Source organism: Cydia pomonella, chromosome 14, assembly GCF_033807575.1.
Source record: "Cydia pomonella isolate Wapato2018A chromosome 14, ilCydPomo1, whole genome shotgun sequence".
NCBI lineage: Eukaryota > Metazoa > Arthropoda > Insecta > Lepidoptera > Tortricidae > Cydia > Cydia pomonella.
In genome coordinates, this window is record NC_084716.1 from 11,772,504 (window position 1) to 11,792,742 (window position 20,239).

Here is a 20,239-nt window from a genome sequence, read left to right on the forward strand (position 1 = left end):
GATAACGCTTCATAAATATTCTGTAACATTCTCTCATTCTGTAACAGCTTAACAAAAATTAATGTCTTAAATATAAAACAACTAAGACTGTAAAATATATACTTTTGATTGTGAATTTTAGAAATGTATCTGTATTTGGAGAAGTTATCTGGGATGTCAGATACTTTTAGTGCGTTGTTTCATCAGCTACAATTGATGATGACTATACTATTGCAGCTTGTCACTTTAAGCTGCATTACTATTAAGAACTGCAGCGGTGTTGGTGTCGCCGCTGTATTGTCAATAGGGAATATTACTGCCATGTTCTGCCGCCAGAGTGCAGCACTAGCACCTTTCATAAACCATAGAGTAACTTATAGATACTGTGATTTAAACCTGTTTTTTGATAAGTTTTCCCAGATAATAAAATATGACATTGATGCATCAAGGCGATTTGTTTACAAAGGGCCGACCGGGAAACGCGAAAGTCGAAATTTAGTTACCTGCCTCTTCATTGCTCCAATATGCAAGAGTGATAGAAAGGTTCGATAACGGAATTTAGACCCTCAGGTTGTGATGGATTGTGGTAGTGGCGCTCCTTACGCAGAATTTCGCATAATATTCCCTATTTCCTTGAAATGAGTGACGTATTGAATGCCGTAATCACGACAGTAATGCGGAACGTCACTCATATTATCAAGGTAATTGACACACAGCGGCGGCGTTGGTGACACAGCAGTAAAGTCGCAACAGTGCAGCTGTGTGCATCCGAATATCACCTTAACTTTTTACAATTTAAAAAATATAAAATCGCGACAGTAATGCGGAACGTCACTCATTTTATCAAGGTAATTGACACACAGCGGCGGCGTTGGTGACACAGCAGTAAAGTTGCAACAGTAGTGCAGCTGTGTGCATCCGAATATCACCTTAACTTTGAACAAATAAACAAAACTACTACCAACTACTACTTTGAACTATTGTCAGCGATCAAAGTGGCGCCTCAAGATTAGGAAAGCCGACCCCGCGTAACGGGATGAGGCGAGGATAAAGAAGAGGAGAAGAAAAAAAAAAAATTAAGATGTAGTTACAATTAAAATTCTTCGTGCTAGCGTTGTCCCGACTTTTTGCCAAGGCTAATGGGAGCTTAAGGTTCGCTTGGCAACTAATCTCAAAAATTGGCATATACACTAGTTTTTATGAAAGCGACTGCTATCAGATCTTACAATCCAGGAGAGAAAGTAAATCTTAATTGGAATTAGTCCGGTCTCTTCACGATGTTTTCCTTCACCGAAAAGCGACTCGTAAATATCATATGATGTTCCGTACTTAAGTTCCGAAAAACTAGGGCTACGCTTAGTTACCAAGGTTCGTTGTTGCAATTCAAATACGGTACAGAAGGGTTTAAAAACTTTTTAGTACCTATGAGATGAAGTTTGAATCTTTCAGAGCGCGACTTCAAATTCGGTTCAGTGGTACAGCTGAAATCAAAAGTTAGAAACCGAGTAAATTTCTTGCAAACTTATATTCTATTAAGAAAAACGCTTTTGCCAGAGTCGGATCCACCAGACCTTGCTGGTGGTTTCCCAATCCTACTTACACTTACATCGAGTGGTTTCACAATCCTAGGAAACAGATAGGTATCTCCCAAGGCTCCCATAATGTATGCACACCTCCTGGGATTGCGCAAACTCGATTACATGCATTTAGGCCCAAATGAAGGTACTAAATCGATTTCAAGCTCACTGGAAATTAATTCCTCAAAATTTGCTTTCCTAATCTAATTAAATTGGCCTAAAAATAAACTTTTAAAGACTTCTAAAGCTTAATTTTCGTATTTTTATCCTTATTAGCATGATAAAACCTACTATTACTTTAAATTTGTATGATGAGTCTAAGAAATATGTATCCAAATCCTCACTATTGTAATCTCAACAGAAAAAACGCCGTTTTTTCCGAATGTTTTTATCCAATCCAAAAATGACGTGGTTGCGACCACAATATGAACACAAAGTGAACTCCGTGTCACTTTATATCCTTCGTTTGCGAGGTAGGTATATCATTTTGTTAAATAGGTTATCGTAAAACAATTTAACCACCGCTTCTGGCCGGAGGGTGTCATATTTCGGCGGTCCCAGGGCAAATTGCCGAACCCGATATGAGCAGACGACTTTTTAACAAGGCTACGCTGTAGCCCTCAGATCATAGAAAGTACTAGATGGCTGACGGAGGCGTGGCGCGTGTCGCCGCGACATGGCCACATCGTGGCCATACCGGCCCGCCGTAAGGCAGTAGCAACTTAGCTGTCATTGAACAATGTGCGCGTCAATTTTATTGAAATGCCGAATTATAGCGCTAATTTGTGTCGAAATAGGAGTGCATCCAAAAACTATAAGGATCATGGAGTTACATAGTACATTTTTTTTCACGTATTAGTCAATAAAACCACACATTTTAACAAATAAATCCAGTGACATATGATTTTTCTGAGTCAGACCATGTTGTCATACAAACGCGTGGCAATTTGTCTATGCATTCTACATTGACGCTTTGGCATGGAAAACTATTTGTAGTGTCCTTAGCAACGGCGCAATGCATTAAACCGCTAACGATATTCACAGGGACATTATTGTTTCTTGATACGACCGCCAACCGCTCCCTTCATTGACGCCGCGAAGTAGAGTGGTGCTCGTGCATATAATTGATCTTTGAGCGTTATCGATAAAAATGTTTGGATATAGTGTATACACACATTAAAAATAATTACTTTCTTACGAAAGTAATTATTTTTCAAGTAAAATTTTACAATTATTTTATATGCACCTAATGTTTAATTTAATACTTTTTAATTTGGATTAAAAATCGAAAAGGTAAGCCAAAAAATAAACTGATTTAATTAAGTACAATTGTACAAATGTTTTATTTCAGAAATAAAATAATAACAGTATTACATTTATGCTGGCCCCCACACTAGGCATAGCCTGTCCTGTGGTGGATAATAAGGTTTACAAGTAAAAAAAAAAACAATACTACAATTGAAAATAATAATATACAATTATTTAGAGTAAACAATTGAAAAAGAAACGGTGGTGAATGGAATTTACAGAGGTACAGTTTACAGTGAGTCAAAAAAGAAATATGTTCATGATTGCAATTTTTTTCAGTTTCCCTAAAAATCCCAGTATTAACGAAAAATGGATAGATGCTACAGGAAGAGGGCCCTAACTAGTTTATGAGCGAGAAAAGTGTTATTTGTTCGGATCATTTTCAAGAAAAATGTTTCCAGTTACAGTTACAGATAGAATATAAATATGTTTAAAATAATAGTATATTGTATACTTAGTCGATCCAAAAGTTCTATCAGAAAGATTTTTACTGATAATTATGATTACTGTTTCCTTATTATTCGTACATATGATATAAAAGCTTATTTAATGGTGCATTATACTTACTATATAACATGCTGGAATTGCTTTCAATTGGTGACGAAATATGCTATAATAAACTGAAACTTTTTTTTTAATGAAGCGCTCGCGTCTAACGACAATCCCAAAGTAAACAATTTAAACAAACATTACATCAAATAATTACTGAAATTTAAACCAATTTGATTAGTTAAGCATAAACAAGCTTTCGCATCATGGTACATGTTTTTTTTTTAAATTAAAAGCTTTGTATTACATTTTATCAGTAAAAACCTTTGTGAGAGAACTTATGGCTCAACTAATATACCTTACACGTACCTTAAAATTCTTAGCTCGTAAATAAGGTCAAAAATTTAAAGGAATATAAATTAAGTCTATGGCAATTATTACTTAAAACAAATATGTCAAAACTCTAAGGTCATTTTCAGAACATGTAAAATATCGATAGCTCTATCGAATTGTCCTCACTCTAGTGCCGCCGCTCTAGGCTCCTACACCGCGCGGTTTGGCCAATCACAGCGCGTGAGTTGGTTGTCTGATGTCTGGCCACGCCTTTAATGATGTGGTGGGGGACAGTTGGAGACAGCGAGACTCGTTGAAATTATGCTTCGTTATAAATCTCCTTACTTCTTATATCTATGCTGTAGCCTGTCATTATTTTAAGATGAAATGACGGAAAATATATATAATAATACCATAGTACGGGTATGTACCGTGATGTGTATTAATGTTGGGTAAAGATATGTCCCATCACGGACGGAAACGGAAAATGGTGTTCCAGAGATATGAAAGGTGTGCGCGGAGCCGAAGCCAACACGTAGATCCTCTTTTGATAATTTAATGAGATGTAAGAAACACATAACCTCGAGAACTCTCGCGACTCAATTCTAAACGCCCGGCTAAGGCATGCCAGAGGCAGAGCAAAGTAGTATACTCGTACATTGACCTTGATATCCTCATAAACTGAATATCTCGGAGATAACACATAAATATGACCTGAGACTTATCTATATGCCTTTATTAGTCTAAATTATCAGATCCGATAACCGAAATTAATAGCGTCTCTGGGCACTAAGGGGATATCAATGATCGTAAGTTTGACTTCTTTTTTTTTTACTGTCGTGTGTTAGATTACTACAATAAGTTACTTGATGCTAATTTGTATTTTATGTAAAAGCACTTAATCATTGCGTGAAACTCTTATAGGTTTATCGTTTAACTGAGTTAATTGGGAAGAAATACGTAGCCGATGGCCATAATTAAGTTCTTATACCTATTCTTGTTTCGCTATATGCAGTTAATTTTATATTATGTATCAAAAGTAATAGTACATTGTGTATTAAGAGCTGTAAACAAAAATTTAAGAACAAGTGTTAATTAAGCCCGAAGCCGAAGACCAGGTCTTAATTAACACGAGTTCGTAATTCTTGTACCGCCCATGGCATACCTACCCTAGGTTTTTCATCACACTTGTGAGTGAAAAACTAAAATTTTAGCGAAATAATTCTTAAATATGGTGACATTTTAAACAATCGTCCGCCATATTGTCATTTTGACAGGTTAGGCATCGAAGGCACAAATCCATCCGGCATTCAGCCACGATTAAAAATTGTTAAAAAACTATTTTAAACGGCTATTAAATTAATCAAATTAAATATGTATAATAACAAACAAAAATTATAAATTATAAACTTCAATATTTTAAAAGTAAAGCTCGTTTATATCTATTTGGTTCGTATGAATTAGTGACATAATTAGAAAATATGTCCAGGCATATTGAAAAAAAAAAAACCTATTACTGCCCGTGGGCATATTAAAGATCATTCCATCTCAGTATGCCAGCATACAATAACACCGTTTACGAGCAACTGTGATGAAAATAAATATGTAATATATAAGTTTTATTCCAAAAACTCAACTAGCTTCAACTAGCAAATCACCGCATAACTTCTATATAAATCGCCTTCGATATGTGGGAGACCTACTTATATAGTAGCGCCATTTCGTGGGGCGTAGTGTGTCGAGTAGGTACATATATTCTATGGAGTCGATATAGTTTTTCCCAAATGGTTCGTGTAGGTTGATGTTGACAATGAAAATATTGTGTGTGGAACTGTAGATAAAACATATAAGAGGGCAATGAACTTGATATCTCTAAGCAAAACGTATGAAGTTAGATGAAGGGCGGCCGATCTTCGGCTGCTTGGTGAGATAAAACTCGTTAAAGTGAAATTCTTTTAAAGTTTCTCGTGATCAAAGCGTTTAATATTAAACAAGAAAGAAACTTCTTACAGTACCCAATATATTACTTTAAAAGATTCACGGGTCTATCATCAAGCATATTTTGTTTTATTTTACCGCTTGACCCAGCAACCAAGTGTTAAATATTTTAAATAAAATGCTTGTGTTTTATATTGCTACCATGCTTATTCAAGCTTCAAAGACAAATAAATCAGTTTAAGAGATTGTTTCTTTCTGTAGAAATAAATTGAAAATAATAATAATTACAAGAACTATCGTAACTAGAGGTCACGATGGAAACGAACTGAAGAGATAAAAAATGATTTTTTTTAACTATTTTCGTAAGTGAAATCTTTTATTTTGCATGAAAACATTGCTACATCTCAGCAGCTAATAAATATTTCAGGCGTAAACATTTTCTTGACAGATTTTTACATTTGCAAGCAAAAACTTCAGCGACTCGAAAAGTTCGCTCAAATAAGCATTTAAAATGCACAATTCCATTTCACGTTCGTTATCGGTCGATACAAACAGTAATGTCAATGCCAAAGCGTGTCCAGCGATATCATCTGACATACTATGTCAGCCAGTTTACGAAGGAACACGAAATTCAGGGATATATACGTATATATTTCACCTGTTTTTGTATTCGATACCTTTGAAATACTGTCGCAGAAAATTTTCCAGCTCTTTTACGTTTATTATAATCTGTGAAGGATAGAGGATTCGATATATAGTAGTGACATCGAGAGTGAGTTCGAATAGGGGTTGTCTGCAGTGTAGTAAGGGTGCGTTGGGAAGCCTTCACTCGCGCCCAGACCGCCGGCCGATATGGGCGTTTCGAGACACGGGAGCACCGCGGGCCCGGCCGAGCACGAGCTCGCGCGAGCGCGTCGACCCCACCTGTTGATCGTCGACGACTCGAGGGAAACGCGTGCTAGCGAAGGTTAGTGTGTTTTTTATTCGAAATTTACGTGGTTTTACTTGGATTTTCTTTCTGGGAAAAATTTAATGTGTTTTTAAGAGGGACTTTTAACTAAAAGAGAATTAATTACAAATTTTACATTAAAAATAGTGATGTTCTTAAGTAATGGTTTGTGAGTTATAAACGGATAGATAAGACAGTGGATGACTTTAAATTACCTAAAATACGTTATTATTATTTTCTACTGCAGTTTTTATGGGTAAAAATTCTTAAAAAAAATCGTAGTAGGATTTTTATAAAAATCTTTAATTAGCAATACTTTTACCATAATAAATACTAACAAAGTTTGCAATCTGCATTGCTTACAATATGACAAAAATCCAAAATAATTAGTAAGGATCTTTTGCCAACCATTTTATTTCAAGGTCATGCAAAATTAAAATACATTGTTTTAGATAGTAATTTTGTAGCGAAACAACTATTTATCATGTTGCGTTGAGCTAACAACATTTTTCTCTTTGTAAGTTAATGCTTGAAGGCATGTTTAAGCATTTAGAAATTGGTTGTCTGTTACACAAGGAATGTTAAATTAGCCCAGACCTTTACTGGAATCGTTCTTTTTTTAATAGTACCTAATATTTTTACAGGACGTAAGAGATAACGGTTGGCATTTGTTATTTATATGGTTTCCGCCAGTTTCAGATTGCTCTCAGTAATATTCTATTTGTTTTGGTACGATTACGCGTATTGTTTTATTCGTGCAGTGTGGGGTGATTATTTAAACTCGCTGTTTTTATATATGTAGGTGAGTGTTTACGCCATTGTTAAAAATAGAAAGAAGAAATAGCTGATATCTTTGCGTATATATTAGGTACTTATAATCAAATTTAATTACATTTTTGATGTAATCAATGGGTTTATATCTAAATAAATAATTTTGTTTTTATATTTGTCTCACCTTGGCGTCGAAATTACTATGTCAAAGGTGTTAAACTTTTAACATTTATGCATTGGCCAAAAAGAGCTTCTTTTTACTGATTCATAAATAGGGCGTGGTTTTCAACGATAATTTAATTCATTCATTAACTAAGTGCAAAAGCTTTCATATGCCGATTCCTCTTATAAAAAAACAAGCCGAATAGTGCCCTAGTAAATAACTCTTCGGCCTTGATTCGTAATACAACAGTTAAATATATATGCAACTTTGTAATTAAAAAGTAATTCTAAAGTCAAACAAGTTGATTTTCCTTGTACAAGGCGGATTGTAATGAAATCGATTGTTTTAATAAAATTATTCATTCCTGGGGTACTGTCAGTAATACGGTACAATAATTAATTTCACTCCAACTTCTTCTTCAACAGGCTTCTGTTTAATCTTTCTTTGCTTATTTTCAAAATGACATATGTTCTTAATTAATCATAGTTACTTATATCTTTTAAGAATTTTAGGACAAAATGGCATACGCTGGTTGAAAAAGATTGGATATACGACGTTCTTACTTATTTGAGACTGCCCTGGAACGGTTCTTCCGGATGATTTTCACACCGAAACGAGGAATCAGTATTAAAGTGATCTACAAAAACTTACTATTTTTAGGACGTGTATTTTTTTACTAGTTTAGTTTGAGTTGTGTGCAAGTCTAAAAAAAAAAACTTAAATATTTAATTCATTTATAGCTTGCAAACTAAAGGATTGTGATTAAATTATAAAGGAAGATTTTATTTTTCATTGTCTGGTACTGGTAGCTTAACTTTTCTTGTGAGTAGGATCCTTCATTGACGTATGAACCGGTACTTAGGTATCTTTTCAGCGATGACTCGGAGCTGCATTGTTTTTTTCCGTAATCAAGTGAAAATTTATTTCAAATACTAATTTTTGCTGAGGTTTTTATGCAAGGTACCGAACTTTAGGTTTTTTAAGTGATAACTTGAGTTGTGACAACTTTGTATACTAAGGGCCTTTGTATATTATAAACGGTTAACTCCAAGTTAGTTGGCTAACCCTGAAACGAACAAGTGGCCCTAAGTCTACCCATTGAAGCCGAGGAACAACAAAGCAAATACCTTCAGTTCTATTGATACATCATTTGAACCACGCATATAAGCACAACATATCGACTGGCAGTTCCATGATTTATTTTGCAATTAATTTGAACTCTATTTCTATATTCATTAGGTATGATTTCGTATCGAACCTATCTCCGTAGTGATACAGTCAGTTTCATATCCAGAGGAATGATATGATGGCATTCCGGGGCACGTGTTTTCACGGTTGCTGGTATTTAATACGAAAACGAATCATTTTCATTTGGAGCGGACTGACGTGGTTTGAGCTCGATTGGCGCCGTTCGAACACGATATAGGTACAGGCAGCATCAAAAATCGTAAAAGAGAAGTGTAAATGTCATCTAATCGGATGAAAATCAAATAACTAAGCAATATGTGTATATCCGGCCGAGGCGTGACTACGCGTTTGATACTTGTCGAAATTATGAGAGATTTATATCGTTGAATAACTTCATTTATTTGACTCATTCAGATCTAATCACGACACGTTGTCGTTTTGCCTCTACAAAGCGTTTTCGCTATATACCGGAAAACTCATGTTATCGGCTACGATGTAGCGCTACAACCGTAGCTCAGCGGTGAATGTGTTAAATATTTATAAGTACTCTAAATAATTCTGTAATAATTCAGTAAATAATAATTAATATATAATAACTCTCTAAAAAATCATGTAGATTTGGCATACGGTGTGTTTAAGTATTAGTAATGGTTTAAATACTTTGAGAAAATTGATAATTTATTTGTTTCACTTATTTGCAAATAACTAACCTACGGTAAAGCGGAATTCATAATTAATTCGGCCTGAGCTTTTAAAATCAGACATAATAATTCGCGGACGACCGGACCACGTGTAACAAACCTAAATTATATTATTTAATTAAGGTGTGCCAGTTCAATAATGACAACGGCACAAATTGCTTGTACGCTTCATTTATTTATTTTAACCATTTAACGGGCAAACCTCGATTTTATATGGCAAAAATGACCACCCTATAACAATGATTTTAAATTTCATTTCAAAATGACAAGGTTCAATTTTCCGTAATTTCTGATACTCGTCTGACCGTTAAAGGGAATCTTTACAATTTGAGTGAAAGGCGGATTTAATGTCAAAAGTAATTTAGCTTTAAGGGTCATACCTAATCGAATGCGGTACGAGGGACAATAAATTGACAAATCAACTTATTGTCCCTCGTACCGCCCACCATACAAAATTCTTACCAAAGAAATTATAATTTGAATTGGTTTAAGTTTTATTAGTTCGACAATTTTACAAGACAAATGAAATGTCACTTAGTTTGTTTTTAATGAAGGTTGGCATTGGATTGAAACGCCGCCTGATCAGCCGTAAAAGTGTATAGCGATTTTATCAATGAATTCATTTATAATTTCCCCATGAAAATACGCAGCTCACTGTACATTGGGCAGCACGAGGTTAATTAAAAAAAAAAATTAAAAAAATACAGTTTAAAATTCGCATTGAAAGTATTTGTCAAGAGTACTGGCACACATTGTATAGACGTACTAGTTTGCAATTTGCAATGCGACTGTAGAAATCCAACTTAAGTCCGTGTTTTAGTTGGGTTACTAGCTGTTTGTTTATAGTCCAGACTTGCTTTAACGGTGTTAGCATTGGTTAGTTTCTACTAGTTCACAGCATATTGGGATATTTTGTATAATATGATAGTTTGTCACGTCAGCATTTGCTGGTAGGTAACGTATATTCTGAATCCGAGTTAAAAATATTAACAATAGACATAGTAGTGCGTGCTATGAGAAGAGCGTATGTGGGGCAGCCGGAAAACGTCCGTCTGGGCGTCAAAGCCCTAAAAGACCTGTCCGCCCTCGGAATCCCCACCAGACGCGAAGTGGCGCAGGATAGGACAGAGTGGCGCTCTTTTGTGTCAGAGGCCAAGATCCTGTTTGGGTTACTGAGCCAGTGAAGTGAAGTGTGAAGTAAGAAATATTTCCATAAATTTCATCTGTTAATCTCAGTCATCTAATACGTGATTTAAACCGTTTTGTTAGTTTAAGTTAGTGTGACTCAAGAGAGTTTAAACTCGATGTTTTGTTCACAATGCAGGCACACATTGTATATCGGCAATTCGCACTGCGACCATATAGATCCCATTTAAGTTGGTATTGTACTTGAGTTACGATCTGTTCGTCGCCCGGGCTGACGCTAATTAGCGCTAAAGAGCGCAGGCAACAGGGACCGTTGTAAGTACTTACTATAGTTTCTAGAGTCACTTGTCATTGGAGCATAGACAGAGATAAACCGTCTTTTTCATATTCACTAGTATTTTCATCCTAAGAAAGGGATACCTATATTTTTATAATTAAGAGCAATTCATAGCTGAGCAACTTTTCAAATCTCGAATTTTTAAGCTATGTTTCTGTCGCGCTGCGGCGGGCAGTGCGTGCGCGCGATAAGGGCAACTGCAGCTCAGACTAAAATTCCCACGCAAAAAACTTAAAAATAGAGGTTTCGCTATCTACTGTTTCCTCCTCTAAAACGCAACCAATGATTATAAAAGTTTGGAAACTGCAAGAGGAATAAATAACCTATGCCGCTATGTTTTGATTTTTTGCATATTTGTTGTCATATTTGTATACTGCGCCTTTTTTTGCAGCCAATTCAATTGAGCCGTTTATGCAATTTTCAAGGCGCTGTAAGTTTCGTCAAAATAAAATAATCCAAAAAAGCAAAACATAGTGGCACAGCTATTGAAGATATTGATTTTATTTGCTCGCTCTAGGTTAAAAATCCAGGGAGGAAACGGTCGAAAGCGTTTGTATGGAAACTAGGAATTCCTTTTAAATCCGTCATTTATAAAGTTAAAATCCATCAATATTTTTTGTTCAAAAAAAAACTAGGTCTCATTGTGTCTGTAGTTCGCACTGCAACCATATAAATCCCATTTAAGTTGGTATTGCAGGTACTTGAGTTACGGTCTGTTCGTGGCTCGGGCTCACGCTAATTAGCGTCCGTGAGTCCCTAGAGCGCAAACTACGGGTATCCGGTGTATCTATAGTTTGGTACGAGTCACTTCTCTAGTTGTGTTGAGTTGAGAGATACTGTCTTTTTTAATCGACTTCTTTTCCAAGAAGGAGGAGGTCCTGTATTCGGTTCTGGCTATTATTATACACTAGTATTTTCATCCCAAAAAAGGGATACCTACCATTTATCTTGCAGGTCGATTTATTGCCGGCCGATGACGTTTATAATGACACGGCGTTACTTTGTCCTGTTCAAATCCATGCAAAATTAGCTTAAACAGATTCTAACCTCCGAAAGTCCATGGTCGTACCCGTAGTATTTACCTCAATGTAATTTAAACCATTTGCAATAGTAACGGAGATGCGTTTCCTTTGTTTTGTTCGATTTCACAACAAAAGAAATTCAACCATATTTCCTACACAATTGATTTCAAATTCAATTGCCAATTCTTCTTATATGATGGGTCAATACCCACCTCCCGAGGGAGGCTAGAGCTTCGGTCCTTTGTTTATTGTCTCCGCATTTCTAAACAGATGAGCGAAATTCAGACTTGTCATGACCGATCTGTGTTCATGCATATCTGAAAGAATGCCTAAGTGGGTAATTAAAAAAAAAACCGGACAAGTGTAAGTCGAATACGCCTCCGAGGGTTCCGTACAAATTTTACAAATTTATAGGTTTTTTTTGGCATAAACCCCCGTTTCTATTTATAGCCAAACTTAGAAGTTTGATTTTTTCACAGCTTCAAGGGACTGTATACGAGTATATGGTTTTAATTTCAACTCGATACCTACACGTGTTCCTGAGATAAAGGGTCTTGACAGACAGACGGACGGACGGACCGCTAGACGGACAACAAAGTGATCTAATAGTTATAAACTGATTATGAGAATAATTCTACGTAATTTTTCCTCGAAATTACGTGTTCAGTCGATCTTAATTAGAGACAAAGATTTTTGCATTTCCATATATTTTATGTAACATTTATTCAGTATTTTCGCTGCTTTTATGACGCCTTATATATTCATAAACGCTTGTTAATTCCAACAAGCAATTGATAATCGTTCGTCCTTATCTGTCATTTTGACATTTGTGTTTGTTAGAAAGGGACAAAAAACAAATGTTTGCTAAGCTTTATGCACAGTCATTCTCCGGTACGCTAATTGTTAATTCGGTGTGGACTTTTTCAATCTGGTTCCCATTTTATGGATTGGATTTAGAATTTAAGCACGTTTCATATGCATGGACATGTACACTGAAATACTGCAGTGAAACCACACACCTACACATTAGTTATACATTATCGTGTAGTTATGTGGTTTAAGTGGTACCCATTTCAAAACAGACGGTACAAGCTTTTATCGCTCATTGTTTCCACAAGCAAATAATACTTCATCGGGACAATTCTAAAAACCCACACAATTAGGTTGCGTTGTTTCATCACATAGTTCCTATGGTCGCCTCCTGTCTCCATCATCAGATTAGCTCGATGGTACCATAATATTGCATTGTCATCAGACTTACATATGTACAGCAACAGCGGATGTCATTCTAGATCTAGAGCAGAGCCCAACTGGGGAAGTACCTCCACCTTACAGAAAATCGCAGCCAAATAACACTAGACCCTACTCATAGTGTTGTGTTCCTGCCGGTGAGTAAGGTTGCCAGAGCTCAACGAGGGTGGGAGGGGGTTAGGGTCGGCAACGCGCATGTAACTCCTCTGGAGTTGCAGGCGTACATAGGCTACGGATACTGCTTACCATCAGGCAGGCCGTATGCTTGTTTGCCACCGACGTAGTATAAAAAAAAAAATATGTATGCAAATTTTCAGCTCAATCGGAAATCGGGAAGTGGATCAAATGTAGGCTCCAAGATTTGACCCACACTAAGGGACAAACCAATTAACATACTAATTAACAGGGAAAGTTAAATAAAAGCTTGTAAAATAACAATACGTCTCTTATTTTATTATACATGGAAATGTTATTTATTTATATCTCAGAATATATATTTCAGAATAAATAAATTATATAAACACATATTAGTATTATTTTTCAAATAATTCAGAAACTAACTATCCCATTAATGAAAGGGAGCTATCAAGCTTGTTGAATAAAAATAAAAATAATTCTTCGACTAAATTACTTTGGAAGAGATCCCTTGAAGGGATAAGTTCGCCTTTGTACTTAGCTTTTCCTAACTGTAAGTTCATTTTATTATGTGTTTTTGTACAATAAAGAGTTTATTATTACTACTACTACTAAATTACTAAGGGAAAATTAATGAAAAATTAGCATTCCCTTGCTTTTCGTAATAATCAATTCAATAACCTGCATTTCTGCTGCATTTCTTGCATATTTGCGGGTCTTTCTATATCAATATACATTTATGCCGTAATATTTAGATATGCTTACCTATGATAATACCTACAATATTGCAGATTCCGAACAGTTATTATTGCAATCTGTCAATTAGGCAATTTAGGCATAGCTAATTAGTAGCCACTTTGACGATATGCCCGGAATATTGATAACTCATTATCATGATATTACCGGAACTATTATTATCACTCGACGAAACAATAACAAGGTTTATTTATTGCTTAAATTGTAATATATTTAAGACTCACATCCAGGAAATTTGAAGAGGACAAAAGATAAAGAACGTCGCGCGAAAGTTGCGAAGGAAGAAATGGCCATCGCGCGTTTTTTTTTTTATCTTTTATCTCATTTACCCTGAAAATAATTTCAAATTTTGGTCAGAGCCCTCGGCTATATTACTATTTATTTTATACTAAAATTATACTGCTATGGTATGCAGGGTGGTGGTGAATATACAGTCAAGGTATTAAATATCAATACGAACAAAGTTACAAAAATATGTATACACTACCTTAATATATAGGCAATAAAGTCGTGTATACATATTTTTGTAATTTTGTCCATATCGATATTTAATATCTCAACTGTACAACTAAAAAAAATTTAATTTAGACGTGTTTTCCTATTTTATCTATCGAGCCAACTTTTAATCTAGTTTCCATGTTATTTTTTCATGGCATTTGGCCTTGAATAAAACGCTTAAAATGCAATGCAAAAACTTATTATTTTTTATGTAGGCGTTATAGTTGTCTCTAAAGTGTCCTTATTTTAGAGACAACTAGTTCGTATCGGAAATAAGAAGCAGAGTGAAATAAAAAATAAGTTATCCATATCACTAATTCCTCACAGACGAAGTCGCGAGTAAAAGCTAGCATTACATAACATCGAAAACCTTACTCGGTTTTCTGTCTCCGGTATAATGGATGAATCTTTCGATTCTATAGTAATTTTTGTTATTGACCAAGTAACCATCATTTTATCCGGGAAGCTCGATGTCAACAGCTTTAATCTCGAAGTAGCAAAAGCTTTCATTCTCTTTTCATTAGCGAGGAGAGCTTTAACAAAAAGCTTTCCACATAATGAGATACGTCCGCTTTGAGTATTGTAACGTCTTGCACATTTGATAAGACATTCCTGGAGCTTAATTGTGTTTTTTTTAGCAAAAGACTTTTATTTTTGCTTATCCTTGACTCGTACAGATGACGGATGACTTAGCAAACTTTTCTTTAGTGACCGACCGATGTTTTAGGTTCAGTTTCGGGAAGTTTAGCATGAAAACGATCTTCGGCCGCAGGTTCTATTTTGGCGGAATCTGGAGCAAAACGAACCTTCGGTTTCGGTTTTGAAATATAAATTCAGTTTGCGTTGGACCCTACTTTTCTAAAAGTTAAAATATGTTTTTGGCAAAAATATCATTTTTGGTATACGCTTTTACACAGGCAACTAATACTCATCGAGACAATTTTAAAAACCCTAAACACAATTAGCTTGCGTTGTTTTATCACAGAGTTCCAATGGCCACGTCCTGTCTTTATCATCAGATCAGCTCGATGGTACCATAATATTGCATTGTCACCCGACTTATGCAAATTTCCTACTTCATCGGAAACCGGGAAGTGGGTCATATTTAACTTGCATGATTTGACCCGTACATACATAGGTACATTGCAAAATAAATAAAATATTGTAAAAAGCTTGTAAAAACACTCTGATCTGATGAGTCGAATGAGCCCCTTGAACAGCTACAGCCGATGCTCGTAATATGTTCTTAGGAATCTATTTACTGTTTTAATTTTTCATATTTTGTATACGTTGGCATAAATTGTGGATATCCCGTTATAAGTTAAAGATAAAATAGTGTATACCTATCCCTTTTAGTTGCTAGGTCGAACGAAACTTAAGCTGAAAAAAAAACTGGGATATACCTACGCTCTGGCTCAGTGGGAATTATATTTATAATATTATAATTATCTATAAGGTACTCATGTATTAAAAGTCCGCAGCAAGCTCTGTTCTCCATGCAAACGTTGTTACGCATTTTTATTTTAATACGACTAGCTAGTCTAGCTAGATTGCTCTGAAACTTTGTAGTTACAATAAAATAAGGTACATATATGCTTGTAATTAGTTAAAAAAAATACAGTGAATTTAAGTTTTTCCTGTAAATTTTGTTTTTACTCTATTTCGTTTGTTTTATAAGCTGGAGCTATATAAACTTATTACAGACCTATACCTGTTTCATTAGAATCTAACACGTAGTTTTAAAATGAGAACGAAACTCCGTTTGTATGGGAAGGTGAAATTCGGCCGAACTTGCTGCGAACTCTCAATGACAATACAAAGCTTTAGAAAAAAACAAAAAACAGCTTTAGAAAAAAACAAAAAACAGCTTTAGAAAAAAAGTAATAAAATGTCTTAACTCGACTTATAGAGCACCATAATTAATAATTACGAAGACAGTGGAAAGAAAACTACATTCATCTTAATTTTCCAGATACTTTTAACAACTAAAGCCAGACAAGATTTTATTTGGCCTTCGCCATGTTGTGGATTTTAGTAGTTATAATTTATTTGACTGGTAAACTTTGACAAAAGTCGATCGATCACTGATGTGAACCAGAAGAAATTTCGAAGTTATTTCCGATACAAGAAATAGGAAATTCGAAACGAGTGCCGATAAATTAAAACACGACCAAAGGCAGTATTTTAAATCGACCCGAGTTGCGAATTACCTATTCGCACATGTATCGTACAAGTTTCAACGTTTTTCTTAAGTACATTTGTCGCTTTAAATTTTCGTCATTATCGCACTAGTGCGGTAAAGTCGCGCCATATGTACTATGGAGATTTTACCACAAATAAACCAACAAAAAAAATCCATAGACAGATGCAATAAAAACTATTTTGAATACAATATTAATAGGTAATACATATTTACATCAAAAAAGGACGAAGGACGAAAAATTTTTGGTCTTTGCATGGAGGGTTGGCCGATGACGACGACGAGTTTGTAATGTGGAGTCTTGCAAGTTCGCGCTTCGCATCTCTTTGACGCAGGCCAAAATAATCGAAAAAAAAAACGGGGAACTAGGCGCGAAGGCGTGAACAATCTGCAAAATCGACGCCACACTTAGGTACGTTCGCGGTTTCGCTTGATTCGCACATGGTGTTTATAGCGACAGTATATTTTGACCAAATAGAAAAGGTTCTCGTTTGTTACACAGAATAATAAACAAAATTGTAAATAACGCATAAAATTATTTACTAAGTCTTTTGAGCAATAACTTAATAAGTTGCAATAACTTTATTTTAGCGGTAGTTTTCTTAATAACATAATCTAGGACGTTTTAAAACGTTATGCTATTTCTACAGCTGCATTTTGCCTCGTTCTACATATTTATTTTACTTTTTTAAATAAAAACTATTCTGAAAGTACGAAGCGCGATAATATTATAGGTACGGTTTTCATTTTAACAGTGATCAAAATGAACAATATATACAGCTAAAGTAAACTGACTAGTAGTTATTCGGCTTAATTATAACCACCCTTTAAATATTGGCACGTATTTAATTGCCCATAATTGTTGCCTGTGTATCCTGTGGTCAAAATTGTATAATGTGTAAAGAGCCTTAGATTACCTGTGTGTATGTGTGGTGCTCGAAGTTTACGCGCTCGCAATAAAATTTAGATATGTTATAATACGTCAAAATAAAAATTAATAAGTATAATGTTCGTGTTTTGATATTTGAGGTCGGGACCTGCGCGGTGACTCGTACTGCTCGGGACTGGTAGAGGCTAGTGAAATTCTTTTTTCCTGGTTTAAAAAGATAACCCTTAGACCGCAAGTGCAGCCACTCTTAGTAGTGCCAACGGCGCTCACGGTGGCGCATAGAAACTCGCTGATCCCTCGAGCCTTGGCGCTGCTGCTGAATGCGCTCCTGGTATCAGCATACTAGTGTGACCTGCTTGAGTGGCGATGAGCGGATGTGTGTAAGGAATGCTTGAGATTTTGCGATATGATGGATAAAAGGGAGTCTAGTGTTTAATCTTAGTTGTACATGCTTAAAGTATGCAATAAGTACCGTTTCACAATGTATTACTTTCAAAGTGTAATACTGTGTAAATATTAAATATATGAAATATATATGAGAAAATTATCTACGACGATATTAACTCACATTACACTTGAATAAAACAGTGATCAAAGGACGTAACGTAGCAACACCCGGTTGGCCTTGATGCAAGCGGGCCAAGTTAACCAGGCCAAGTTTAGAACCGGGCCGGGCCAGGATAACCGGGGCGCGCCCAAGGCCAAGTTCGCCTTCGACCGTGTTCGAGAAGGTGCTTACTGACGTATGATGTATTAAGTTACAATGGAATTAGGGGAGGCCGTGAAACTTCGCCGGTAGAGTTGAAGCCACAGACTACACTGGTAGCCCCTACCCCCTAGATAGGCCAAGATGTATATGTATGGTATGTAGTCACGTGACTTTTCCTAGTATCTGTCATTCCAGTACATATTTTCTTTTCGTTTGGTGTTTGTCGATGTTCGGATAGGTTGAAGTTCATTTGCCGACATAAGTACAATTCGCCGATTTTTTTTTCTTTTTCTGCACACTGCACGGTATTCATCTTTACACCTTCGTGAAAAATATCATTACAACGAATAAGTAAAATTTTTTTACAGATAAAAACTGCGAGTTACTTTAAACCCTTAATGTCTGTCAGTCTTAATGTCTAAAATAAGTCACATAGAGGCAGCGTCACAGCTAAAAAGGCATTTTTCAATAAGTTATGAAGAGAAACAAATTTTCACAAAAAAAAATGATAATAGACAAAGGATACGCCGTTGGAGGCCAGCTACAAATCTAACAACTATACAGTTCATGTGGTAGTTGGTAGTCGGCATTCTCACTATTTCCCCTCTGCCGAAGCACATGCCCTACTGGGCATAGCGCGGTGCGTGTTGTGACTCGTCCGTACACAAAAAGAAATTGACGTGTGCAAAATTTGTCTTTGACGTGTGTCATTTTCTATGTATTCGTGTCGTCATTACAGATTCGATTTTGTATGTTGTGTGTGAGAAGTGCGACTTGGTACAGTTTGCATCAAAAGTAGCGGATCAAATAACCCTTCATAAGTATCTACCATTCTCTACCAGCTTAACAAAAAGTAATGTCTTTAATATATATCAACTAAGACTGTAAAAAGTATACTTTACAACGTGAATTTTAGATATTTATTTATATTTGGAAAAGTTATCCGGGTAGTCAGATACTTTTGACGCGTTGTTTCATCCGCTACTATTGATGCTGACTGTATAGGTTTTCTACCGCAAAAAATAGCAGAACGTGATAGCTGGGCTCTTCCCTTCTGACGTGTCGGAAGCCGGTGTTGCTCGAAGGGTAATTAATATTCATACTCTTTTTTTAAAGATCATTAGTGTAATTTTAAGATACAATTACAAATTTAAAATTACTAATTCGTACTACAATTTTCCTTAGTTTATTCTAATTAGCAGGACTATTACATTTTTAATTACTCAAAAACATTAAAATGGACTATAAACTAAATAGAAGTAGAAACAAAGTCGAACTAAACAAAAAGAAAGACACAAATACAAAAACTAATCAAACAACTTGTCCCGAGCCCTCCCAGTTGCAAAGGTGCCCATCACGCTCGCCGCGTTGCCACGCTAAAATTATTAAATGGTAATGTATTTACAGTTGTGTAATATAATAAATAACACTAAGAATTAAAAATAAATCAAAACACGTTACAACTTGCGTAGGTTTACATTTTCATAAATATTTCGTAGTTAGAAATTCTTCGATACTATAAAATGGCCACTCAACAAGCTAAGTTTTAAAGTTTATCAAATTAGGTGTCTGTTATGATTGTTATTATAAAATGATGATATAAATACTTGTAATAACTGATGATATAAATACATGTAATAACTGATTGGATCGCGTCAGCTGACAACCAAAATTCACAAATTGCAAAAAAAAGGTTTGATACTTGTACGGTTCACCATGGCTTTTAACATGGTAGTGGAGCTTTTAAAAATTTCTCCCCTATATCCCCTTTCCTCTTATTGAATTTTGGTTGTCACCTGACGATATTGCAGGCTTTATTGAGTAATTAATGAGTTTGACCGTGGTTATATTAGCGAACTCTCCGTCACGGCAACTATTCCGAGCTCTCGCTACATTGGTT

At 35.5% G+C, this 20,239-nt stretch overlaps 1 protein-coding gene and 1 long non-coding RNA gene across 3 annotated transcripts in view; one reads left to right on the plus strand and one right to left on the minus strand.

Moving 5' to 3' along the window:
• Positions 1–2,870: 2,870 nt before the first annotated feature.
• The window catches only part of LOC133524964 (uncharacterized), a 69,029-nt gene continuing 51,660 nt past the window's right edge, over positions 2,871–20,239 (minus strand). Inside the window, exon 2 of the long non-coding RNA XR_009800495.1 lies at positions 2,871–4,045. This is a non-coding gene — a long non-coding RNA (uncharacterized LOC133524964). The remainder of the gene's footprint in view (positions 4,046–20,239) is intronic.
• Positions 6,041–20,239, plus strand: part of LOC133524963 (synaptotagmin-6-like) — a 168,559-nt gene continuing 154,360 nt past the window's right edge. For both annotated transcript variants that reach the window (XM_061861130.1, XM_061861131.1), the window contains exon 1: positions 6,041–6,591. In XM_061861130.1, coding sequence (XP_061717114.1) covers positions 6,477–6,591 — 115 coding nt within the window. In that variant the 5' untranslated portion in view covers positions 6,041–6,476. The remainder of the gene's footprint in view (positions 6,592–20,239) is intronic.